This window comes from Oreochromis niloticus, linkage group LG18, assembly GCF_001858045.2.
Source record: "Oreochromis niloticus isolate F11D_XX linkage group LG18, O_niloticus_UMD_NMBU, whole genome shotgun sequence".
Taxonomy (NCBI): Eukaryota; Metazoa; Chordata; class Actinopteri; order Cichliformes; family Cichlidae; genus Oreochromis; species Oreochromis niloticus.
Window position 1 is genome coordinate 4,899,184 of NC_031982.2, and position 27,231 is coordinate 4,926,414.

The following is a 27,231-nucleotide window of genomic DNA, read 5'->3' on the forward strand; positions in this document are numbered from 1 at the left end:
ATTAAGCCGTTTGGTCTTTGTTCCCCACAACATAACACCAATTCGAAAAAATCAAAATTAGCTGTATGTAAGCGGCAATACATGAAAAATCGCGGGACCCCCGATACAAGCTGGTTTATGGTTATTTTAAAGAAAAGAAACATGTCTATGCAGATGCCCAAAGCTTAACAAAACGACCGATATAACAATTTAACTTTTGTACAACCAGATTTTCATATACTTACATTTGAAAGTGTTTTACTCTCCTGCTTCGACCACCATCGTTATCAGAAACAAATCTCCTCTATGACCCGCAATGAATCCTGGGATATAGTAGGACATGAAGGATACATCGGACCATCCTTAGAATTCAGGGCAAAGTAGGACGCATTTGTTGCCACATTTTGAGTACTTTTTGAATTCGGACACCCTTCGTCGCGTCGCCGTGACGTCATTGCCTCCAAATATGGCATCGAAGCATCCTTCCTCTGAATTCGGACACAGCTAAGCCTCAAATTCGCAGAAAAGTAGGACGCATTTGTCGCCACATTTTGAGTGCTCTTTGAATTCGGACAGTCCTCGTCGTGTAGCTGTGACGTCATTGCATCCAAATATGGCATTTTAAGCATCCTTCCCCTGAATTCGGACATAGCCAGCATTTGCAACCTCTGGAGGCTCCAAGTATCACCTAATGCAGCCAGTAGTGACACTGACCATAACCAAATGGATAACTAGTGAAAAAACAGTCAGAAAAGATGAGAAGGGAAAAACTGTCAATGGCCCCCACCCTCCTGCTATAAAAACATTCCTGTTTTGGGGGTTGTCCCTGTAGTGCGCCTGTTAATTTCATTAACACCAAAGCAGCTGTAACTGAGAGAAGAGCTGGCAAAGAGAAAAGGTAATTATCTGCTTCATTTACAGAAAACCCAGAATAGTGCATCCACGGTCCTCTGGATACATTGTTACACTGTATTATTCCAAACCAAATATCTGCACTTCCTTGCTTTTTAGGTGCCCTGTGCCACCCCGACTTATAATTCTTGGAAACGCCCCTGCCTTCATGTCATGTAGCGGTCAAGAGTTGTGCTATCTGGGGAAGCAGATGAGTGTGCACATGCGTGCGTGTTCGTGCAAGTGAGAACAGAAGGCGTAGCTACTTCAAAGAGGGGGTCGAAGTGGGGCACAAGGAGAGGAGCGAGGAGGGTCCAGAGGCAACGAGGAGAGGAAGTGTTGTAGGTCCCTGACATGAATGGACCATGTTCGCTAAAGGAATCCTAACTCTCCCGGTTTGCTCCTTTCTCCTGTTTCACCTCCCGGTTTTCCCGCTAACGGACAGCTGGCCCGTTAAGGTAAATAGCTCGGGTTGTCGGCGTTCACTTCGTTCCGTTCATTTCTGTCTGTTCAGAGGTTATGAAGGGGGTCTTGGTAATTCACGGTTTTATCACTTGTAGTAACCCTTTCTTATCGTCCAGTTTTCGTATCAAGTTCGTAATTGATGCCATCCTCCAAGTCGGTTTATTAGTAACATGGCAATGCGGTCTCTGACTGAAAGTCGAGCTTCTCCTTACAGGCGAATGGGAAGATTAGTCTTACCCAGTCCGGGGAAGTCACTGTTCCCCTCGACGTACCCGCGTTGGACTGTGAAGAGCCATAAAACTGCTCAACACTGTTCACATTAGACGGCAAACAGACAGCATTGGATTGGCTTAAATGTTCCTAATGATCAGAGCAGATATAACACTAGTTGTTGAAGCTCTTCCCACAATAACTAGTATCATATACGTTCAAACATGCCCTGCATGTGTGCTTTATGTCTGAAGCCAAATGAAAAAGCGTCTTTTGTCTTGGGTGGTTCAGTGTTCGGGCTGTCCTGCCACTTCCCCCCCCATTCAGCTTCCCTGCTTGTTTATCACAGTGTGGCTAAAAACATCAGGTTCTTGAACTACTGTCTAATTCAAACAGATGGTTTGCTGCAAATGTAGATCTCAAAATGTTATTTTTGCCTGAACTTTGTTCATGTTCTAGGCTAACTACAGGTAACTAACTGAAACTTAATTAGATATAGCATTTTACAGTATGCAGTAGTTTTCTCAGTAACAGCCGTGGTCCATACAGAGCATTTATTTTTTGAGTGAGATCCTCTGACTATAAATAAAAGATGGTCATAATAAGAAAATTACTCTTATTTGCAAAAATGGACTTAATGTTCTGTGGAATATGACCCCAAGCTAGCCGCTGGACCCACAAACTCAACAGGAAAATGTTTACTGAAGCTCATGGATACAGAGAGCTGAGAGACATTTTTCCCATAGACTCCTATACAACCAGAGGGCGTTTTCTAAAGAGAATGCGAGTTCAAGACAATTGTGTGTTGGCTTCACTCTTCATGCCTAGAAGCTGTATCCCTCTTTTATGCTGTCTGGACCATCCCATCGTCTCATATTTATTAAGTTTTAAACTTGGTTAGCAAATTGCATCCATAAACTGTATGGGTGCTAAGGAACACAATAATGGGATGCATGGGTTTCACACAATTAAACTACAGCATATATTTCTTGGATGAACCGTAACACATATCTGTAATATACAGTGGGTAAAGTTAGTATTGAACACATCAGTAATTTTTATACTTATAAAAGTGCTATTGACATATAATTTTCACTAGATGTCATCAACAACCCATCCAATCCACACATGCTTAAAAGGAAAAAAAATAAAATCAAACCATAGATGTCCATAAATTATGTGCAATAATGAGAAATGACAGCGGGAACAAGTATTGAACATGTTTACTGAAATGGATTCAACACGTCGTACAAAAGCGTTTGTTGGTTTGTTGGTTTGTTGGCTTCAATACGCCTCCTGTATGTTGAAACTAGTCACATTGACAGGTGTCATTTTACCCATTCTTCCACACAGTCCAGAAGGTTCTGGGTCATTCTAGCAGCTTTAGTTTGTTTCTCTGAAACTAACCGAGTTTGTTGGCTGTGTTTGGCATCAGTGTCCTCCTCGTTTCATCTTCATCATCCTGGTAGGTGGCAGCAGGTTTTTATCAAGACTCTCTCAGGACATTTTTCCATTCACCCTTCAGTTATCTGAATCACAGTGCTGTATGCTGAAAAACAGCCCCACATCACGATGTTCTCACCTGTTGGTTTGGTGTTTTTGGGGAGATGTGCAGTGCCGTTCACCTCCAAACATGGGGTGTATTCTGACATCCAGAGGTCAGTTTTGGTCTCATGTGACCAGACTCTACTCTCCCAGTGTTTCACAGGCTTGTCTAAATGTTGTTCAGCAAACTTTAAATGTACCTCATTATGTTTGTGCTTCATTATACTTGCTTTCCCCGTGTTGAGACTGAAACACTGGGTGGATCAAGAGTTTACTGTTGGTCCCCAGATTGTGGAATAGGTTGTTCCTGCATGTCAGATTGGCTCCAGCAGTTGCAGTTTTTAAATTACGTTTAAAAAAAACACATTTGGATTTCAATGTTAGCACTACTGTTAGCTTCTGGTTAGTTTTAGTCAGTTTTTTCATCTTTTGTACCCTTTTTAAGACTTGTTATGTTTATGTATTGTACATTTTGTGTTTTTATTTTTCTGTTTTCTATTTTTTTTCTTCTTTATTTGATATGTGTTTTTGTATTTTATTGCCGCATCGCAGTTTGGCTAACTAACTGACGATCTGACGATCCTAACTACTAGGATCGTCAGAACTGCTGGAATAATATTAATCAGCAACAAACTTCATTGGATAAGCTGTATCATCAGGCTGTTTAAGGAAGGCCCGGTTTATTGTTGCTGACCGTGAACACCCTCTTTATTCTGACTTTGAGTTAATGCGCTCAGGATGATGATATAGGACGTCTGTCTAGAAAAAAAAAGTTGTATAAGGCGTCATTGTAAATATATAGACTTGAATGATTGCCTATGTCGGATTCTCTCCAACAACCATAAACTGCCATATTTGGTCCATCTTTGTAAAGTTTTCCTGATTATATCTCCCTCCACGTCACCTCCAACTCACGGGTTATCATCCAGTTCCAGGCTTCTTTACCCATTTAAAAAAACTAAATCAAATTAATCTCCTTTTTCAAAACGTGCTTGTTTCCTGTCTTTCTAAACAGCAGCTGCTCACCTGTTAGGACACCTAAACTTTGCCCTGTGCAAAAATCCACAAGGCTGCACTTTTAACCATCACTCCTTGGCTAAGGAGCTTGGAAAGAAAAGCGTCTGGACTTCTTTAGGTTGCTTGAAGACGTTTCACCTCTCATCCGAGAAGCTTCTTCAGTTCTAGGGTCAAATGGTGGAGAGTCCCAGATTTAAACCCAGTGGGAGTTTCCCCCCAAAGAGGGACAAAGGACCCCCTGATGATCCTCTACCTAATCACATGAGCCAAGGTGTGAAAACGGGTGTCGGTCACAATCAGCCAGGGTTTTGGGTGAGCTCATTGTGAAACCTTTCATGTGATTTCCTGAGGTCAGATGGCCCAGGGTGTGAGTGGGCGTTAAGATGTCTGGGAAGGGATCTCAAAACTGGATTTTAGATGGCAGACAGTTGGTGTCGTAAGCCCCGCCCTCTGTTCAAAGATGGTGGACATAAATGGCTTCTTTCACTCCTCTTTCAAACCATCTGTCTTCTCTCTCCAAAATGTGAACATTGGCATCCTCGAAAGAGTGACCTTTGACCTTTAGATGCAGATGGACTGCTGAGTCTTGTCCTGTGGAGGTGGCTCTTCTACGTTGTGCCATGCGCTTGTGAAGTGGCTGTTTGGTCTCTCCGATGTAGAGGTCTGGGCATTCCTCGCTGCACTGTACAGCATACACCACGTTGTTAAGTCTGTGTTTTGGAGTTTTGTCTTTCGGGTGAACCAGTTTCTGTGAGTGTGTTGCTGGGTCTGAAGTACACTGGGATGTCGTGCTTGGAGAGAACCCTCCTGAGTTTCTCTGATACACCGGCTACATAGGGGATGACAATATTGTTGCGTCTGTCTTTCTTATCCTCCCTAGCTGGTGTCTGATCTTCTTTTCTGTGCATCTTTGCTGACTTTATAAACGCCCAATTAGGATAACCGCACGTTTTAAGTGCTTCCTTTACGTGTGTGTGTTCCTTCTTTTTCCCTTCAGGCTTAGAGGGAACATGTTCTGCCCGGTGGTGTAGGGTCCTAATTACTCCAAGTTTGTGTTCCAGAGGGTGATGGGAGTCAAAGAGGAGGTACTGGTCCGTGTGTGTGGGCTTCCGGTAAACTTTGATGTTGAGGTTGCCGTTCTCTTCAATGTGCACAGCGCAGTCCAGGAAAGGCAAACAGTTATCCTTTGTGTCTTCCCTGGTGAAATCAGGAAATCACATGAAAGGGTGGGGCCAGGTTTCACAATGAGCTCACCCGAAACCCTGGCTGATTGTGACCCACACCTATTTTCACGCCTTGGCTCATGTGATTATGTAGAGGATCATCAGGGGGTCCATGACCATCTTTGGGGGGACACTCCCACTGGATTTAAATCTGGGACTTTCCACCATTTGACCCTAGAACTGAAGGAGCTTCTCGGATGAGAGGTGAAACGTCTTCAAGCAACTTAAAGAAGTACAGACGCTTTTCTTTCCAAGCTCCTTAGACTACGATGACCTGGATGACTGAGAACCTTCACAGACACATCACTCCTTGACACAGTCACTCTGGACAGATCTTCCAAAACTGAATGGCAAGTCTGGTAACTTCTGCTCACCAACTGGAATGGCATCACTTTCTTTTATCATGTTCAGCTGTCCTACCCTCAGGATATTCAGTTCTACACACATGCTGCTCCTTCTGCTGGATTTGGGGATTATTATAAAATATACCCAGTAGTCATTGTTGTTTTTTAATGCTATGAATGTTCAAAAAGATCCATTCCCATCCACTGAGACAACCTTGCCACGGTAGACCTAATTAACAAAGGCCGAAGAAAGTCCCCTTCCATCGTCAAGCTGTCAGCCACCAGTTCTTACTCAGAACAGAACACACGTGTTATAATTCCACTGCTGACTCCCTGTCTCATCATTCAGAGCCTCGGCCCTCATGCAGAGGCAGTCCCGATGCCAGTACCTAGATTTTCGGCCACAACATTCGAGATCTAAACCCCAGCATTGCAGAGCTCATGAGCCTTTTCCAAGAAGTTATTATCAACAGCCTTGCTCCTGGACTGAAATACACTTTTAATAATTCCACTACCACTTTAAACTTCTCTTCCCATCCACCTTCGACCTCATGCTGTCTACCTCTAACTTCGGATCTTTCTGACATTTTCATGCTCCATTACAGATATGGTCACTGCTACCTGGATTCATGCGCTGTTCAGAGTTTACCTCAACGAGGACCAAATTCAGTTCAGATCTTTATCCCTGCATAAGTGACCTTCACCCAGTCTCCGAAGACTCCCTCATCTTCTCTCTCAAGCAAAGTAAAACCTCACCACACCTCACCTTCAGACCCTCTGTTTATAACTGAGTCTGGCTGCGTGGATCCCAGATCCTTGTTTCTCTCACACTTCCTTCAAGATCTCTTACTGTCCGGAATATCTCCTAGTCTTTCCTCTGGCCATTCCTTCCACTTTGGTGCAGCAACATATGCTTCTTCCAAAGAAATCCCTGACCATCCGATGAAGGTCTTGGACCGCTGGCCATCACAGGCCTACCAGTCATATACTCTGAACAATCTCCAAGACCCTCGTAATGTTCAACTATCACTACTTTTAGGGGATGCTGTCTTTGGGGAACCAGATGGGACTGGCAACGGCTCCCTGACTGGCAACGGCTCCCTGACCAGGGCTGAGAGACATTTTTCCCATAGACTTCTATACAACCGCAGGATCAATTTAAGTTTCTCCATTTCTCTGCCACTGCCAAATCTAAATGAGGATGTGGTTCGTCATTTGCGAAGCGGAGATAATTAATGAATTTCATGAGCAGGACCACAACTCATGCACTCCCCTTCTAGTCCTCGTTCTATTTTTACTTGCTGCACTATAACTTGTTCTCATTTTCGTGCGCTACGCTCCCCCTTTTTTAATTCATTCATTTGTCAGTATTATTTGCCAGTCCCGTCTGATGGCTTCCCCAAATTGCACCATCAATTTACAGTTCTCTATCCATCATATTCAAGTCTAATTAAGGATATGGTCCCAACTAGTGAAAGACACATATAAAAACCTGGCCGCTCACTGTTTCAGATTGAACTGGTCACTACCTGCATTTTAAAACTGCCCTCACAGCTCGATACAACAAAACAAGAAACATATTTTAACAAATTATTGTAAAAATAAATAAGTCAAAGTTACTCTTAAAGTTAAAGTGTATCATCTTGTTCACATCTGCCTGCAACCTCATTCTGATCCAGCATCCACATTCAGTCCACAGCGCTTTACATCCTCGGATCTATGCTTTAGCCCTGGTTTGATACTGCTGCTTTGCTCCAGATTTCGCCCTTTATTTGCACACATGAGTTCTCCACACTCTGGACATTTATCTCAATTCAGCTACTGCACAACCAGAAACCTTTGCACTTCTGCAGCTGTTATCTGATCTGTCACGGCTCAGTATATCCTCTGTATTCTAGCTGCTATGTTAATGCTATGTTATTATAACTGTTTAATACTTAAATTTTGTTGAAATGCAAACTTTAGGAGAAATTTAAAGTATTAGGAACATTAACTGCTTCAGCTGTTGGTGAAGGGAGGAGCTGTGTGCAGGTAGTTTGACGAGGCAAAGATGGCTCTGTTTGTGTTGATATTGTTGTAAATATCATATCATAATTGGGGCCTGAGCATTAAAAGTTTGAAGACTGTATTGCATTCACTCTGTTAATTATTATTCAGGCAAATTAATTGCCTTTTAGAGGACCTTAAAGTGCTCAAAATGTTATTGGTTTCAGACATGGGCGTTTAAAAATGGCCCTAGAGCGCCACCTTTGAAGGGTAGCACTACGTACCCATAATTTGAGCTACAAGAATAAAATTTTGTGCACGTTTAAGTTGCAAAGACAGACAAAGTCTCTGGGTTCCTTTATTCAAACCCAACAGGAAGTCGGCCATTTTGAATTGAAAATGTCATATTTACCATTTCCAGGCCTCCCAGGGGTTTTATTGGATCAACTTCATGTTTGGTCAGTCTAAACTGGGCCATATTAAATGTCTGAGCTTTTGAGTTTTCGTTGATGGGGGAGTTTTCTATGGCGCTATTGTGAATATTGAATATTGAATATATCGCTGTCACTGACACATTGTCCAATCTAGCCTAATTTTCTCATGTGTGATAAGGGTCCACCTCTGAACACATTTCAATTGTAATGTTTAACAGTGGTCACAGCGCCACCTAGTGGGAACAGGAAATGTCATGTCACACTTTGAGGCACAGCTTCACAGTGTTTGAGCAGAACCATCTAAAATTTGGTCAGCAAAGGCTCAAGGACTTGGTCTTAGGTTACTGTGAAAACTGTGAATTTTCACCACAGTGTGTGACTCTGGCAGCATGGCAGATTTCAATGTTTCGCCATGAAGCTCAAAATTTGTGTAACTCAAAAACACACATTGTCTAATCTTCCAAACTTTACAGGATATATGATCGTCATGCTGTGAACAGTTGCCAGCGATAGTTAGAATGCCACCTAGTGTGAACATTAAATGTCGTGTTTTAAACGTTTATGTACAGCTCTTTCCAGGTTGACCATATCCACCTCAAAATCTTTCTGAATAAATATCAGACCTTGATAGTAAATGCTTCTTATATAGCACTTTTCTACTCTGACCGCCCAAAAGCGCTTTACGCAACTTGCCTCGTTCACCTATTGCATCTAGCATTCACACAATCATGGATACATCGGAGAGCAACTTGGGGTTAGTATCTTGCCCAAGGATATTTGGCATGTAGCAGCCAGGGATCGAACCTGCAACCATCCAATTAGCAGAAGACGTGCTCTACCTCCTGAGATGCAGCCAGCCTTGATGATGCGTTGCTGTCAAAATTGTGAGATTTCATTTAATGGCCCTGTGGCATGGCTATGAGTAGTAGATGTTGGAGGCTTGGAAAGCTTGGGAAGTTATAAAATTTGGCAGACACGTCCAATGTAATGAGTGCTTTAAGGTTTTATGGCTCTGGTCATTGAATATTGCAAAATGGCTCCACAGCGCCACCTGCAACAGTTGCAACTATGACTCTAAAATCTGGCAGCCTCATGTCTCAATTAGGGCTGCCACAAACGATTATTTTGATAGTCGACTAGTCACCGATTATTTTTGCGATTAGTCGACTAATCAGATCATGCATCCATTGGACGTAAAATGTACACCTGAAAATATGTTAAACGTTTATTTTGTGACCCAGAAAGAATAATAATTGTAATATTAAAACTAACTAGCTGCCGCCATTGTTGACAACTGCGCTGGGCCGCGCTATGAATTCTGGAACACAGTTTCTTCTTCTTCGGGGTTTAACGGCAGCTGGCATCCTTGTACATGCAGTGCTGCCATCTTCTGTTTCAGTCCGTTATTACACTCTTAAATACTACTACTTATTCCTGCGTCTTTTGGGATCTTACAAAGCTTCAAACGACGCGTCGACTATTAAATTAGTCGTCGACGATTTTAATAGTCGACGTAATCGTGACTAGTCGACTAATCGTGGCAGCCCTAGTCTCAATATGTACAAAAAGTGTCTTGGAGCTATAGTCCAAACCCAACAGCAATTTTGGTAAAACTTTTCACCATATTTAGGCCTAATACTTTGTTAATCAGATCAACATGATCTTTGGTGAATACAGTCTCAAGACGATGTTGACATTATATTGTGAAGCTTTTGAGTTTTCATGTAAGGGTGTGGTCGTAGCAGCATGCCAAATTTGGGCCTTTCACCATATGACACATATTTATATATTTGTGTTCTGTATATTGTATATCAGCATTGTACCAGTCTGTCCCAAACTTTACTTGCTTGATGGGAGTCTGAGTCTGAGGACATCATCCAGTGTACATGAAATTTTCATTTATAGTTTCATGCATGATATATATCAGCATGACGTACGAGTAGGGGGTATTCTCCATCGCCATCTAGTGGGCATAGATGGCACTCATTACATAAATGACCCAACAGCCAATTATCATCCCAAGCTAAAGAAAGCTGTATAAACACACGATGCTGTTCACCTGCAGCACGCTCAAGCTGTAGCTCAATCGCAGTGCGGTTTTTCTTTTTTTTTTCTTTAAACAATCCTAATGTTCTCCATGTTTATGTGTATGCATGATTTGTCTGTCTGTGTCTGTTAGGACAGAAGTGAAGTAAGCGTGGGGCAGCATAACAGCCATCTACGGTCACATGGAAGTCAAAATGGGAAACAGACAGACAAAAAGGTAATCAGTGTTTTGAGTTTCTTTGCATACAGAACTGTTGTCCTGTAGATTTCAGACTGACTCTGAAGTTTTGCAGGTGGGGGCATTTTTAACATGCTGGCTAAAAGGGGGGAAAATGGCGATTATCAGTAAAGCTTAAGTCTGGAGAGAAATGCGCCTCAAAAGGGTTACAGATGTGTACAGTGATTGGTGTGTACTCACAAGCATGTGCTTGCACCCACACATAAATACAAAGCAATTTGAGCACATGTAAAACTGCTTTACATCCAAACCTGAATAAAAAACTGCTTGTTTACACACAATTAAGTTCAGCTTGAGGTGTCAGATCATTTTCTTTTTCTGTGGATACAACTATCTAAAAGTTTCAGTAACAAGTCCATCTCGCTCAATGACAAAAACCTTAGTGATGATGTGATTCTTCAAAACTTACACACAAACCACTGCACAGGTTTGTAAGTACCATTACCATTAAAGTAAATCTATGTTTGCCACATGTTCCTGAAAATGTGTCACAGCGTAAGTCCTGTTAAGAAGTGAAGTGTTTGTGAAGCGCTTTTACTTTGAAACAGAAGCGTGGAGTTTGTATAATGTACAGTTAGAAAGTTTAACAGGATTTGATCAGACGTTGTAAAAATACTGATGGATTATTATCATTATTATATAAAAAGACCAGATGATTGAAACAGCAGTGTTCCTATTATTGTTTATACTCGAATTTTAGTTGCTAATATCAAACCAGTACATCCCAGCAGCTAAGGTGGAATATTTCACCAGTTATTAGTAAAATATTCCACCTTACTCTTGACTCAATACAACAGGAGCACCAAATCAACCCATGAACACCTTAAGTGTCAGCTCTCTGTTGATTGCTCACAGATACCCTAACTTTAGTCTATTCAGTTAAATTCAATCTTATTTATATAGCGCCAAATCACAGCAACAGTAGATTGTACAATAATAGATACAGAGAAAAACTCAACAATCATATGACCCCCTATGAGCAAGCGCTTTGGCGACAGTGGGAAGGAAAAACTCCCTTTTAACAGGAAGAAACCTCCGGCAGAACCAGGCTCAGGGAGGGGCGGGGCCATCTGCTGCGACCGGTTGGGGTGAGAGAAGGAAAACAGGATAAAGACATGCTGTGGAAGAGAGACAGAGATTAATAACAGATATGATTCAATGCAGAGAGGTCTATTAACACATAGTGAGTGAGAAAGGTGACTGGAAAGGAAAAACTCAATGCATCATGGGAATCCCCGGCAGCCTACGTCTATTGCAGCATAACTAAGGGAGGATTCAGGGTCACCTGGTCCAGCCCTAACTATATGCTTTAGCAAAAAGGAAAGTTTGAAGCCTAATCTTGAAAGTAGAGATAGTGTCTGACTCCTGAATCCAAACTGGAAGTTCACTGATTGCTGGATTTTAGTGTCTCTACTGGAACTGCAGAAACATGAAAAAAAGTGACACACAGTTAATGTTTTTGGTTCGTCTTCATGCCATGGAGCAACGCATGTATATGGTTACTTCTTCACAAATTGTGTGAGAGTGGAAGAGGAGATAAAGAGTTGGACTGGATGACTGTTCAGAGATGTGGACTTGTCTGTTGTGCTGAACAAAGGGCCAGGCCTGAAAAAGTTTACCAGTTCCTCTACAGTATACTTAACTGGAAGATCTCCTCTCATCTATGACCACAACCTCTGGATAGTTACACAAAGAATAAGATTTGGATACAAGCAAATACCTGCTAAGGTATGGCTTTATTTTTGTGCCTCTATTCTGAGTGCACATAAAAACATTTTGGAAACACAAATGTTGCATTTTGAGGAGAAAATTATTTTGAGCGAAGAAAAGTTTAATTTGAGCGAACAAAATTTATTGCCGCATGCAAGAAATGTATTTCAGTGTTTGCTATTATCCATACACAGATCTCTGCTCTGTGTGCTCACAGACATCTGCAGACCTGCTCTCAGTGTGTCGCTCTCAACATCCCTGTACACCGTTATAATCCTGTGCACAAAACCAACCAATCACAGACTTGGATGCAAAAATTCTGATTGGCTGTTACAGTCTCCAATCAGCTCGCTAGCTATTGCATTCTGGAAACACGGTCCGGAGTGTAGCTAAATCCAGTGGAGTGGTTTGGTTTAAACTAGGTTAAAACCAACAATGGTCTTAAAAAATGATATATTTAAAAATAAAATAATTAAACATACTAACTGAAAATGGATTTAGCTACATTCTGGAGCGTGTTTTGTGGCACACTTATAACAGTGTGCAGAGATGTTGAGAGCGACTCACTGAGAGCAGGTCTGCAGATGTCTGTGAGCACACAGAGCAGAGATCTGAGCGAGTGTGTGTGTATGGATAATAGCAAACACTGAAATACATTTCTTGCACGCAGCAATGAACTTTGTTAGCTCAAATCAAACTTTTCTTCAAAATTTTCTCCTCAAAATGCAACATGTGCCGTTGCAAACATTTTTTTATTTGTGCTCAGAATAGAGGCACAAAAGTAACGCCATACTTAGGCTGTTCTGGAGGAGCTAACAGTACAGTCATTGCATCTGTAAATTAAATTGTGCAACAAACCAGGAGGCCTCCTACACAGCTCCTTAACAAGGTGTTTCTTGTAGGAGATCCTGGGGAAACTCAGGACTCAGTGTCTGAGGAGACCTGTGGATGGAGTAGGCATCTCAGCTTAGGCTGCTGTCCCCTTCAGCCTGGACTCCAAAGAAGTGGTAGACATCTGATGACATTAAAATTGTTACTTTTCTATAATACTTTAATACAAAAACATCTCAAAAAAGTCTGAAGTAAGTGCTTCCAGACATTTCCAGCTCCTGCACTAATATTTTCAGCGTAAATAATTTACTATAAGAGGCAAAACACATTAACATTTGAATGATAATATTTTACTTCTTTATACATTTCTGTAAACAATAATGCAATAATTTGGATTAAATCAACTCTTTTGTCTTCAATAACTCATTGTTCATATTGCGATGGACCTAATGAACTGCTTGCATTGGCTTGACTAGTGTAATATTACACTTTACACAGTCGTGCTTCAGCAATTAGTGAGAAGTTTAACAAGTTGAACTTTAATTGTCAACGTTTGGTTGGTCAGTAGGTCCACAGGCCACTGTTTGGTTAGCACTTCTGTAAATGCTAAGGACGACATCTGCATTCTTTGTAACAGTGGTGTTAACAATAAGAGTCATTACTATTTTAATGTTTGATGGTTAAAGGCTGACCTTAATGACCTACTTCACATTACTCACTGGCCTGTATATTTTCTCCCAGGAGGAGGTGTTTCAGTGGTGGGGGGAGTGGTCTACGTGGTCCTCCTGTTCCAGGAGCTGTGGAGGAGGAGTGAGGAGCCAGGAGAGACACTGTCTCATGCAGAGGTAACTGAGTGACTTTCAGATGATATTCCACCTTCTGAATATTTTGGTGTCCAATACATGTGCAGTCTCAGCCTACAGGTGTAACTGTAACTGTAACCCAGACGCACAAACACCAAACATTGTTCTGAAGAATAAAACAGATCAGCTGTGCCGTTGATAATTTAGATAATTTAATTTAGGTTGTATGTGTTGTACACATACAACCTAAATTAAGGCATAAGAATCATCTCGGTCCTTTGGAAGGCTCCCAGTATCTCCTGGATGAGACAGGTTTACATTTATTTATGCCGGATAATTAAAAGAAACGTGATTCCACAGTGCTTTAATTCCAGAGCTGTTCCCACACAAACAGCAGCACGAGCAAGAGTCGCCCACAGACCGTGTGACTCACAGACTGGATTCTAACCCAAATACAACTGAACAAGTTGAAGTTCTCTGTATATTAGAAGTTCATGTACCAACCTTTGTTATGTCCTCGGTCATGTAACCCAGGGTCTCTATGTTTCTGGAATATTCTCTGTTGGTTATATTTATTTTGTGTGTTTAGTTCAGAAGAGTTCGTGCGTCGACTCTTCTGTGTTAGGTTAGTGCGTCTTAATCTTTGTGTTGTTACTTCCTGTTTTATTGTGATAGTCCTTGTCTTGTGTGTCTCATGTTAACTCGTCACTCCTGACGTGCCCCAGCTGCCTCCACTAACTTGTCTTCTTCCTCCAAAATAAAAGTCTGTCTTTGATTTATCCTTCGTCTGTCTGTGAGTCTGCACTACATTCATGACACACACAGTAAAGATAATGATGCACAGTAGTGATGGTTAGCAAAGTGACACATGTATTAAGAAAGCCTTGCTGGAAGACTTCACTACAACAACCACGTGTTGACATTTATCCAGTAATTGCAATAAGTTTGTCTCTCTGGCGAATCAGGAGTCACTTCTTCACCTGTTTCCTTCATTTTTTGTAGATTATTTGGCACCAACTTTGATGTGAAATCTGGCACTTTATCTGAAGTCGTCCATTTTTCTGCATGTAAACATCATGGGACCAGTCTATATGCAAAATGCAGACGTGTGGCCATGGTCATCACAGTAACCCACTGTGAAAGAGTAAGCGGAGCCCTTAGCATATGTACAGACGGGGGCTGGGTGAAGCACTCTCCCGTCGGGAACATTTCTGTCCACCAGGATTATCACTGATGCAGTGTTTGACCCACCTTCTGCCCCTCCCATTTTGTCCCCCCCCCTCCTGCTTTATGTCCTCTGTCTTCACAGTGACCTAGCGTTCAGCTCTTCTCAGCATCTTACAGTCTAAACAGTGTTTGAATGGAAGCAGATAGAATGACAGAGGAGGTGTGTGTTTGGGAGATATTAACGCTGTAATCAAAGACAGATGCTGTAACTCTCAGTCCTCCCAAAGTTACACACAAACACATAAATAAGACTATTCAGTCTCTTCTTTCAGTTCAAAATAACACACACACACACACACACACACACACACACACACACACACACACACACACACACACACACACACAATGGCCTCCTCCTAAGAAACAGATCCACTGCTTTGGCTGCTAAATAGTTTACTGTGTTTACGTCTTACTGCTGTAGGAAAGGAAGTTTATAAGAGGCCAGTACGAGCCGTAAATGTTCCTTCGGTCTGTTCCCACAGGCTACAGACAAGCTTGCTGGGTTTCTATAGTGGTGTCGAGCTTCTTCTGGCATGGCCCACTTTGGAATCTGAACAAAAAGTTTTATCCCTTATTAATGATTATGATTTTAAAAACATATAGAATTTTACCTGAATAACAGTCAGGTTAGAGCTGCAACATCCCACCTACAGTGACTCAGTCTGAGAACCACAGAATGAACTGATGATCCTAAAATGGCCTTTGCTGGGTGGGAGTATTTATGTGTCTCTCTTTGTCTTGACCCTGTGATATTTTGATGAGTTACCCCAGGTGTGTCCTGTCTGTGCCAGCGATAGGCTCCAGCTCCACTTCAACTCTGACCAAAGCGAATTTAGTAGGCAAATAAAGATACCCACTGTGCCACAGTAACCATGGTGTAAGTAGTGGGCAGTGGAAGGAAAGTGCAGGATTAGGCACGTCTATTCAAGAAAATCTGTCATCTCTAAGAGCTTACCATCTAAGGTAAGACCTGGACACTCTTGGTGGGTAGCTTGCTGACATCATCCATGATACTCAGTTACACACAGTTTATTTATTGTCAGTGTGTTGGTGTGATGGACCGAGTTGAAAAAGCAGGAGGAGTCACAGGAATTATTAGAAAAACAGGGTTTCCATTTAACCCCAAAAATTATATTTACAAAAGTAACAAATGTTGAGCTCATAAAAGAGGTCAAAGAAACAAAACTGAACTAATGCAAACTTAACAAACCAAATGACTGCCCAAACAGCCATAACTGACCTAAACAGGAAATGACACACAAGGGTATATATAATGGCTGATCAGACCACTATGACACACGAGGGGTAACTAAACAAAACACAAACATAAACCACAAAAATGATGCAGTACAGCCTGGTTTGTTTATAAACTCAACACCAAAGAAGAAAATCAAAACCACTGAACCCTAAACTCAAATATGTAATCAAATACAAAAGCTTTTTTTAATTAAACAAAGTACACATTCTCCCCTTCAGCAGGAAGTGGTGGTGCGGTCCAATTATGCCTCTTTATATTTAAGGACTTTAAACCCTGGCCTCCACCTTTTGTCTGGTAACTCCCGGGGATCATGTCAGGTAAGAAGTAAAAGAAACAAAGCTAGTCAAAAATCAAACGAAGTGATGAACTAGTATGAATACATAACCTAAACGTGCACGCTTACAAATAGAACAAATGTATCCAAACCAAAGTGTGTTATTGTGTTCAAATGAAGAAATGAAAATATAAGAGTTACCGGCCGCGGGTTTGGCTTTCACAGTTGGCAAATTGAAGCTTTGGTGTGAAAGCACAGGCTGCCAGCAGCTCTGCAGTTAGATGAACGGTGTCCTTAATAAAAGTGTTGATCATCCTGCACCCTGACACTCCTATCTGTCTCAGGCTGTCCTCCACCCAAAATGTTAACAGCTCCTGTTGTGTTGGTTCCCCTAAGAAGTACCAGCTCTGTTCAAAGCAGGTATGATATTGATCCTTTACTGATTGATTACAATAAGGAAACAGTAGAAATAAGCATCGAAGCTTTTGTCTGTGTTTGTTCGTTTTGTGTATGTATTTATTTTGTAGCCGTGTCCCAGCACCAGCGTTAGCTTCAAACAGCACCAGTGTTCCCAGTTCAACTCTAAAGCCTTTGGAAGGAGATACTATCAGTGGATACCTCTGTACCCAGGTCAGCCTTTGTCTGTGTCTCATGTGTCAGTTCACTTTCATCATCTACGTTTGACGATGCAACAGTAGATATAACATGTGAAGAGTTTTTCTTTTCTCACTGGGGATTGTGTATTTGTCTGAAATGATGACATGATGTAGCCAGTGCAATTTGTTGATGTTGTTAAAGAAATGCTTTCTTAAATGTGTCCTTCCCCATGTAGCCGATTACATCAGCATCTCCAACAGACCATGTGACCTGCAGTGTACCACCATCAGTGGCGAGCGACAGCTGCTGGTTCCTGCCCACGATGGCACCTCCTGTCGGGATACTAAAAACCATGGAGTGTGTATCGAGGGGATGTGTCAGGTAATCTTGATGAAATATTTTCATAGTAAATACACTCGTTAGCTGCTTTGTTGGACACCGTGGTGTTCATTCAACAAGGTGCTCAGACTTTTTCGTCTACTTAGGCAGGATGGCACAGTTGCTGCAGCTTTGTGGTCAGCATTTTCATGATGTTCCACTACATCCCACGGCTGCTCTGTCAGACTCATTGTGCTCGTCATGCATGATGTTTTTAATTTACCGTCATGATTTCTCAGGCAGTCTGAGATGATGTGAGCTGTGTGACGTGGTTCAAGTATCTGTTAGAGGAGGCTAAACTGTGCAGAGGTGGATGCAGCTGCTGTCAGTACTGAGGCATGCTGGGAACATCCTTCACCTTTTAACACATGGTTTCACTTCACTATAAAGAAGTTCTTTGTATATTCTGCCATCGCTGTAGTAGGGGGTGAGCTCAAGGAGCGGACATTCATGACCTTTCTTCTTAAACCCAGATGTGGTGCAGCTGATCGCCCTGTTGGGCTCCACGTCACCTTTCCTCCCCACTCTGACTTGTGGTTGAACTCAGCTGTGTTTAAAAGCGTGCTTTAAAGAGCAAAACATGTGAACACCTTCACCCAATCAGGTGGCTTGGAAGAATATATTTCCTGGTTGTAAAAACTGAAGTCAGGTGTTTCTGGTTGTTGTGAGAAAAAGCTGCATGAGTGTTGTCTCTGAAGAACAAACAGTGTCACATGTATGTGCATTATGTCTGCTCCTCTGTTCCAGCCTGTGGGGTGTGATGGGGAGCTGTACAGCAGTAAGACTGTAGACAGATGTGGTGTGTGCGGAGGAAACGGGACATCATGCCAGCGGATCTCTGGATCCTACAGGAAGGCACTCACACAGTTAGGTAACACACACACAGATAACCACATTCAACATACATGTCTAACTGACACAGGACGAGCATTTAGTGATTATTTCACTCATCAGACAGCTCAAGGAAACCATTGCCTTTGCAACCACCTCAGTGAAATTCACTACACGGTGTCCTACAAACGTGTCGTCATAGAAACCTGAAACCAGGGTGGATGACTCCATGATGTCTTCACCCCCTTCTGCTGGTTCTTTACTAGGCCGCCCACCAGCAGGCCGCCCACCAGCACTTTGCTGACATCCATAAAGAATTACCAGATAAGATGCAGCTGAAGTCAGAAGGAAAGACAGGACCCTGGACATCTTTGTGTTTTAACTCTCCACACCAGAATCAAAGCGGGGAAGCTTTTTCAATACATTTTTTTTTAATGCTTTGATTTTGCCTGCAAGGAGCCGGACTTTTTTTTTTTTTAATTGGTCTTGAACATTAATGTTCTCGGATTTATGAGTTTTTTTTGGACACGGGAATGTTTTTCAGTCAGTTAAATAACTTTACATTGATCCTGACTAGGGATGGGTATCGAAAACCGGTTCTTGTTGAGAACCGGTTCCCACTGTTTCAATTCCTTGGAATCGTTTGCCATTTTTCCAAACGATTCCCTTATCGATTCCAGTCGCCCCGAATGACGTCACCACGTTGCGGAGCGTACCTGGCAGGAAACACGGCGCCTAAGCAGCTCAAACGCTCAAAAGTTTGTTTATACTTTACGAGAACAATGACAACAGGGCAACTTGCAATACTTGCAAAGTAGATATTTCATTAAGGGAGGAAACACTACGAATATGCAAAAGCATTTGCTCACAAAACACGCGATGAACTTAAATGAATGTCTTTAATTCCGCTCCGGACTCGTGAATCTTAACCCAGCAGCAGCAGCGGTAACGTTTGCACGTCCTCTCCCGTTAATGCGGCAGGTAAATAATCAACTAACAGTGCATATTATGTTAGCGCGATCTGCTTTATTACAAAACCTGCCATTACTGTGCATTTAGGTGACCGTGATGAGAGAGACAGACAGAGTCTGGCTGGCGCTCGCTGGCAGTTGTCGCTGCAGTCTACCGGTAGCGTCTCTTTTCAGGCCCGAATGTCACCGAGCAGTGACTAGTTTGTGGTCAAAACCTTGCAGCCATTTGCCACAGCAGATGGTAAGTGAATGTGTTTAATTGTAGGCAGGGACATTACTGGATATTCTTGTGTAATTGCTACAGAATAATTTATGTTATACTTTGTTATTGCTACAGAAGAATATTTATTTTATTATTTTACGTTTACAATTTCCCCCGGGGACCCTGTGACACCCCATTGAAGAGCCGTAGGCTGTGGATCTCTTAAGATCTCACTGTTGGGTTTGTAAGGCCATGTTACTCCTAAATTTCTATCTTGTTGAAAGAGAAGATATAAAACAGTTCTAAGCTAATCGACCTTAGTGTTCTCCTTTTTTAAAAACAAGAATCGATAAGAGAATCGATAAAGAATCGAATTGTTAAACAGAATCGAAAATGGAATCAGAATCGTTAAAATCTTATCAATACCCATCCCTAATCCTGACATCATTCTGTTTCTACACATAACAGAAAACTTAGCAAAGAAGACATTTTAAATTGCATCTGTAGGCAATTGATTGTTAGCAACAAATACACCAGTTTGTTCTTACTTGGTTGGACCAATGTAAAATGCTGTTTGACGGCATGTTTTTGTACCAGCAGGGCTTCCCAAAGAGATATTGACATGAAACTTGGCATATCGCAACATGGTGTAAAGTACGTTCTTAAAACATCAGAAGAAACAGGACAAGTTAAGGACAAAAGAAGTGGGGCACCTGAAAGAAATTCTACAGCAGATGGACAGTTATGTCCTTAAGTAATAAGGAAAATATCCAGCAAAGACCTGACAGGACATGAGAAATGCATCTGACCCTTCGGCACATTCATTTACCTTCCACAGAAGCCTCATTAGAAGTGCTCTGAATGGAAGGATGGCTGTCAAGAAGCCACTGTTAAGGAACAGAAAGAGGGAGAACAGGCTGAAGTATGCCACATTAGAGCTGGACTGGAAATCACAGGCAACCTAAGTCTTATGGAGTGATGAATCCAAACTGACTGGATCAAATCAGGAGTCCAACTGTCTACAGCCATGTTTCAAAGATGTTGGAGGCAGACTTTGACCCATCGTGTAATCCCACCTGGGAAGCGTGTGATGCAGTACCAGTGTATTAAAAACATACTTAGATGGGTTAGCCTCCCACAGAGATCTGTCCTCACCAGACTGAGTCCTTGTATTCACAGAAATGTGTTCCTGCTGATAAACTCTCGGAGTGTTTTTCTTTCCATTTAGCGCACAATTGTGTTGCAGTGTAGTGACGACTTTGTATTTGTCATCAGGTTATGTGTTTATCACCAACATCCCAGCTGGAGCTTCAGACATTCAGATCATAGAGAGACACAAGACGGAGAACATCCTGGGTGAGAACATACAGCTTCTTTAAGGTCAATATCATCAGGGATCATGGTTCAATATCATTAAATATATGCATATATATGATTAGTGTATTACAGTAAGCTAACTAATCCAACTTCTAAGTAACTTTCTAAAGGAAGAGATCAGCATTAGTAGCTGAACTCTGGGTACTGCTGTGTTAGAAAATGATGAATCTGTGTTGCAGTGAGGTGTGATTTAAAACGCTGAGGTGCATTTTGCATGGCTTCCAACACTCAGCTGTTCATTTTGTAATTTCACTACAGATCCCAAACCTGCACAGGAAGCAAATGTCATCATATTTCAGTGGCGATGAGAGTTTTAGTCTCCAGCTAAGACATTTTCACTTGTTTTAAGTTAAAAAAAAAGTCCAGTTTGACACCAGGACCGTCTTTTTTGGGTTCTGTGAATTTGCCTCCTGTCTCGGGGTATTTGAGGGAGAACCTGCAGATCTGAACCACCTATATGTGTCTTAAATGCAAATATGTGAAGCCAGCTGGACTTTCTTAGGTTCCTAAAGTCATTCACGTCTCATCTGAAAGGCGTCTTCAGTCCTACCAACTGATGGGACGTCCCATCAGTTTGTCATGTGTTCATCACCAACATCCCAGCTGGAACTTTACTGTGTCAGTTAAATCTGACATCAGCATGGAAATAAAACATATCTGGTAATAACTGCAGAGTAGGCGGAGTTTTCTCACACAGGACATGGCATCTCCTCATCAACAGCCAATCACAAGTACTTCCTGTTTCCATGTGTCTCATATATGCTTTGAATTATGAATTCACTGCTCCGTGTGCAGTGAAGTCCACAGATATGTGACTTGAATCTTTAAGCGCCTGATAATAAAATAGTGCTCGGTTGTCTCGTGAGCGTCTCTCAGTAGAGCACAGTTGTCACTTTGAAAGTAGAGGTGAGATAAATGTGGGAGGTCAGGGAGCCCCGTCAGCTTTTAGAAATGAACATGCGTTTCAGATGAGCGCTCTTCAAGAACTAACAAACAAGTCCCATCTCCTCAAACCCTTAGGCTACCATGGCCTAGATGGGAATGTAATTCAATTCAATTCAATTCAATTCAATTTTATTTATATAGCGCCAAATCACAACAACAGTCGCCTCAAGGCGCTTTATATTGTACAGTAGATCGCTCAATAATAGATACAGAGAAAAACCCAACAATCATATGACCCCCTATGAGCAAGCACTTTGGTGACAGTGGGAAGGACAAACTCCCTTTTAACAGGAAGAAACCTCCGACAGAACCAGGCTCAGGGAGGGGCGGGGCCATCTGCTGCGACCGGTTGGGGTGAAAGAAGGAAAACAGGATAAAGACATGCTGTGGAAGAGAGACAGAGATTAGTAACAGATATGATTCAATGCAGAGAGGTCTATTAACACATAGTGAGTGAGAAAGGTGACTGGAAAGGAAAAACTCAGTGCATCATGGGAATCCCCCGGCAGCCTACGTCTATTGCAGCATAACTAAGGGAGGATTCAGGGTCACCTGGTCCAGCCCTAACTATATGCTTTAGCAAAAAGGAAAATTTGAAGCCTAATCTTGAAAGTAGAGATAGTGTCTGTCTCCTGAATCCAAACTGGAAGCTGGTTCCACAGAAGAGGGGCCTGAAAACTGAAGGCTCTGCCTCCCATTCTACTTTTAAATACTCTAGGAACAACAAGTAGGCCTGCAGAGCGAGAGCGAAGTGCTCTAATAGGGTGATATGGTACTACAAGGTCATTAAGATAAGATGGGGCCTGATTATTTAAGACCTTGTATGTGAGGAGCAAGATTTTGAATTCTGGATTTAACAGGAAGCCAATGAAGGGAAGCCAAAACAGGAGAAATCTGCTCTCTCTTTCTAGTCCCTGTCAGGACTCTTGCTGCAGCATTTTGGATTAGCTGAAGGCTTTTCAGGGAGTTTTTAGGACATCCTGATAATAATGAATTGCAGTAGTCCAGCCTGGAAGTAATAAATGCATGAACTAGTAGACAGTCTGAGTGATATTGTGTGCCAGTGTGGTGCTGTTTATTGTTGTTGCGCCAGCACAACCTTTGCTCAGTGCTTCAACTAGCTGTAGATTTGGCCCCTTGTCTCGGGGACAGCGTGTAGGAGAACACTGTCCTGTTTTGGTACATGTTCAGTACCAGTACCTGACATTTTACCTTCTTTCTAGCTTTGTCAGATGAAGCAGGATATTTCTTCTTCAATGGGAACACGGTGTTTGACAATCCTCAGAATTTCCACGTGGCAGGAACAGTGTTCAAGTACCGACGTCCAAGCATCGTGTTGTCTGATGGGTTGGAGTACATCATTGCCCAGGGACCCACTCTGCAGGGTCTTAATGTTATGGTAGTACAGGAACACACACACACACACATATGTGTTTGTGTTTATTAGTTTGACTGTAACAAGGCTGCATGTCGTTTCAGTACTACAACTTGAATGGGAAACTCCCCCACATCACCTACGAGTATACCATCCCACTCAAATCTCGAGCCACCGCCGCTTCACACCACTCCAATCTTAACTTCACCTATAATGACGTAAACGTGGATGTCAGAGGGGATCGGAGTATCTCAATGAACCACAGCAGAGGGTCAGCATCTGTCCATCACGATGTTCATGACCACCCAGATGTCCAGCTGCAGGAAGAAGAAGAGGAGGAGGAGGAAGTGGTATGGGAGATCCAGACCGCCAGCCCACCACCAGCACCAGTGGACATTATGGTCTACAGACCAGCTGATGTCATCACTCGTGTGTTTAGTCACAATGATGTGGAGGAACAGGGACCTCCAGCACCATCTGGCTACAGTAAGTGAAATCTTTTATTCATCATACTTGTATTATAAAAGATGTTCGACTGACTGAGTCGTGCCAGAGGTTTAATCAGGAGACAATAACAGCTTTAGTGATCATTTAATCTTCTGTGTGATTGGAGTTTTCTAACCACATGATTTCTGTCACTGTCTTTCTTTTCTCTGGTAATTAAGAAAGCTCTTCCAAATCAGTTAATGAGCAATCGACTGAAGATGACAACATGCTAATGCTCACATTCCCAGGTAGAAAAGACAAATCCAGTCTTTTCCCAAATGTTTTCTTCAGACATCTTCCTTGTAATTTTACAGTAGGGGCAGTGGTTCCCAAACTTTTTTTGCTAGCCCACCTTTGTCTTACAAGAACCCCCCACACACACACACACACACACACACACACACACACACCCATAAACTCCACTGCAGTTTATTCCACACCTCAAAGCTTCTGTAAACAATTAACCCTTTAAGACCTACCATAGAACCAAGTCCGCCAGAGCTTATATTATATTTTTACATGCTGTAGTGCCAATTTTGGGAGCATTTCAAGTTGCTATACATCAATACAACCATTATAGCCCAAATTTTAATAATATGTATACATTAAGTGGATAGTAATTACATAAATTGCAAAAAAGTGCAATAAACTACAAAAAAATTGAAAATCGTTTTTGTTTTTTTAACATATATTTCTAGTTAGAGAAATTTAAGAGGCTTATCCCTCAAAACTGTAAATACAAAAAAGTTGCACAAACTAGTTTCCCACCACAGGAAATTTATTTGAAGTGTCTTCATAGTTTTACTTTTGAAATACACCAATTTTTATATACTGCAGGAAAAACGAAAATAAATATTATGGTGCAAATTTGCAAAAAAGCAGCACATGCATCAAAATAAACTATTTCCAGCAGTGCAATTCGAGTTCTAAGCATCCCAAAAACGACACAGAAAGTCATAAAGTCAAAGATAACTTTTAAAAACACCAGTATAGGCTCTGAGGCCCTGATAGTAAAAAAAAAAAACTACATTTACACGAAAATGACGTCACTTCCGGTTTCGGGCAGGTAATGGCGGACATGCGAAAGTTTGCGCTGACGTCTATTCCAACGTAGGAAGTGTTATGAACAGCTGATCGGATCGGCAAAACGTGTTTCTGGAATATTATGTTTTTGTTGCTGGAAGTGCTTTTTATGCAGTTTTTGCAAAGCTATATGTGGAAGAAAACCGTGACCTAGGACAAGCTGATGGCATAAGATGTAAGTACACCTCCGGTTTCATATGTAAAAAAAATTATTGCTCTAGCTTACGTGGTTGCAGTTCTACAGGGATTTAAAAATAGTTACGCAAAACGGAGCGTGCCCGCTCCGACCGGTTTTAAAGGGTTAAACAAATAAAAGGTTACAGGTTGCAATTAAATAAACCACTACCTCTTTTAAAAAACAGAAAAGCAATCATCTTTAATTATTTTACGTATAGTTTTTTCTGTTGTTGTGTTTTAGGTTTTTCCTGTGTAATAATATTCAACACTGCTCTCAATACATTTTTCAAAAAATGCCTCTTTGTGCAGAATGGGTTTAAAAACATAAACAGCTGTGGGATATTTTTGGCTGTGATTTGAACCGGGGGGAACAAACTGTGGCAGGATCAGTGTTGTACCAAGCTCGGTATCACCGACAAAATGTGTTCCCCCTGCGTGGCGAGCATTCGCTGGGCACGGAGCGAAGATCCAGTTATTCCGCCTCCATTACAGACATTAGACGTGGAAGTAGTGATGTTTTAGTTTTGTGAAAAAGTGAAAAATGAGTGTTGTTACATTACCATTCAGTTTGAGGGTTACAACAGAAAATTATATATTTATTGTTGTCACATGGTATCAGACGGGATTATTTGAACAAACGAAGGACATCTTGCCTGATAATTATTGTTATCCTCCTGTAACTTTACCGTATAAAGAGCTAAAACCTCAAAAGTTTCAGGAGTAGTTAGTTGTTATAAGAAGTGTTTGTGAACTAAAAATCAAGAATGTGTGATACTGTTTGTCTGTGATTTGGAGAGCCCAGCGTGTGCTCCCGACGCAGGGAAAGTAATCCTGTTGGGGAGACTAGAGCAAGGCAATATGGCCAAAAATATTTATCATGATATATATTTGAAAATTTGCGATAACGATATAACTGACGATATAATTGATGCGAGACAAAATACAACTCCACAACTTTACTAGCGCAAAAAAACCCATCCATTTATTTTCACTTAAACAAGCAGCTGTTTTTTATGTGCATTAAAGCTATATAAAAATTTTACAGTTCAAATGCAAATTCCTTGCTGAAAGTTTAACCAAAAGGCATTTCCAGTAGAAATCGGCTGATATATCCTGAGCATAACCATGTATAATATCCACTGAAGTTAAAAAGAGGTGCTTTGCAACATTAAACTGCAGTGTGCCAAATAAAAAAGTCAAACACGTATTTTTCGGACCATAAGGTGCACGGGATTATAAGGCACATTAAGCGAAACAAAGCAGTCAGATAAATCAAACTTTATTCAACTCATTCTTCTTGCTTCCTCCACTTCTGTACCATTGATTCATTAATGCTGTATTCTATCACAGCTGCTCTATTCCCATGTTGTTGGAGTATATTAATGACTAACCTCGTATTGTGGATGGATTATCTCAGTTGTTCTCCTGACTGAAGTTTGGTCCGTTTACAGCATCCTGCCATGCGATTGCATTTGTTCCTAACCATCAGGAACCCTCACGTTAACTTTTATCGAGTGGAAAAAAGTTAGCGTTGATTCCTCCAGCTTCACTGTTTATGTTACGCTAACATAGCTGTGTCGCTAGCGATCACGTAGCACATCATTATATACCAGCTAGCCCAACTTCAGTAACCCTACAAACCTCACTGCTGTTTAGTTTTCTGTCTTCATTTATGTTGGAAGTGATAGCAGAGCTGTATGTTTGAATTTTTCAGAAATCTCTCAGTCAGAATATGCTATATCATGCTTAGGTAACTAGCAAGCTAACTTCCGCTAACTTCCTGCTAACTTCTAACTCCGTTAAATGTAATAAATTCTCTTTTCATGGATGCCTGGGTGTTAAACTTCATAGTTACACCTGGTAAAGCAGCAATGCTGATCGTTTTATTAAAGATGAAAGAATATAGACAGTTTTTAGCTCTCAGTGATGCTGCAGTGTTCGTTTGACTTTGGGACCTGAAGCGGATGAAGTTTTGGACCCAGATTAGTCCCAGATTTATGAGCGCCTTAGTCCGACAAATACGGCAATGACGACGGCCCGCTTGCATGTTCTACAAAAAAAATGTGCTTTGTTGTGTATTTGACGGACAAACGCCAAACCAGTTCCACATCACTGAAGTTGCACCATTTTTACAAACCAATTCTGGTTCATCCGTTTCACTCAACGATCCGGTTTCCCCCTTCTTATTCTCCGTTGCCGCCGTGCTTTTTCGGCCATGTGCGTATGAAAACAAAGGCACCGCGTATTACCCATATTCTATCGCGATATTTCATTTTCTTATTGTTGCCTAACATTATACCGGTATTACCGTGAACGGTATAATAT

The 27,231-nt window shown here is 41.6% G+C and overlaps 1 protein-coding gene across 6 annotated transcripts in view; it reads left to right on the plus strand.

Moving 5' to 3' along the window:
- Positions 1–813: 813 nt before the first annotated feature.
- si:ch211-267e7.3 (ADAMTS-like protein 2) overlaps positions 814–27,231 on the plus strand; it is a 50,121-nt gene continuing 23,703 nt past the window's right edge. For 5 of the 6 annotated variants that reach the window (XM_019355423.1, XM_019355422.1, XM_013267078.1 and 2 more), the window contains exons 1-11: positions 814–877; positions 991–1,328; positions 10,274–10,357; positions 13,661–13,764; positions 16,829–16,904; positions 17,012–17,114; positions 17,317–17,462; positions 18,207–18,330; positions 20,739–20,819; positions 23,009–23,184; positions 23,265–23,646. In XM_019355423.1, coding sequence (XP_019210968.1) covers positions 1,236–1,328; positions 10,274–10,357; positions 13,661–13,764; positions 16,829–16,904; positions 17,012–17,114; positions 17,317–17,462; positions 18,207–18,330; positions 20,739–20,819; positions 23,009–23,184; positions 23,265–23,646 — 1,369 coding nt within the window. In that variant the 5' untranslated portion in view covers positions 814–877; positions 991–1,235. The remainder of the gene's footprint in view (positions 878–990; positions 1,329–10,273; positions 10,358–13,660; positions 13,765–16,828; positions 16,905–17,011; positions 17,115–17,316; positions 17,463–18,206; positions 18,331–20,738; positions 20,820–23,008; positions 23,185–23,264; positions 23,647–27,231) is intronic. The other variant, XM_025899995.1, reaches the window with a different exon arrangement.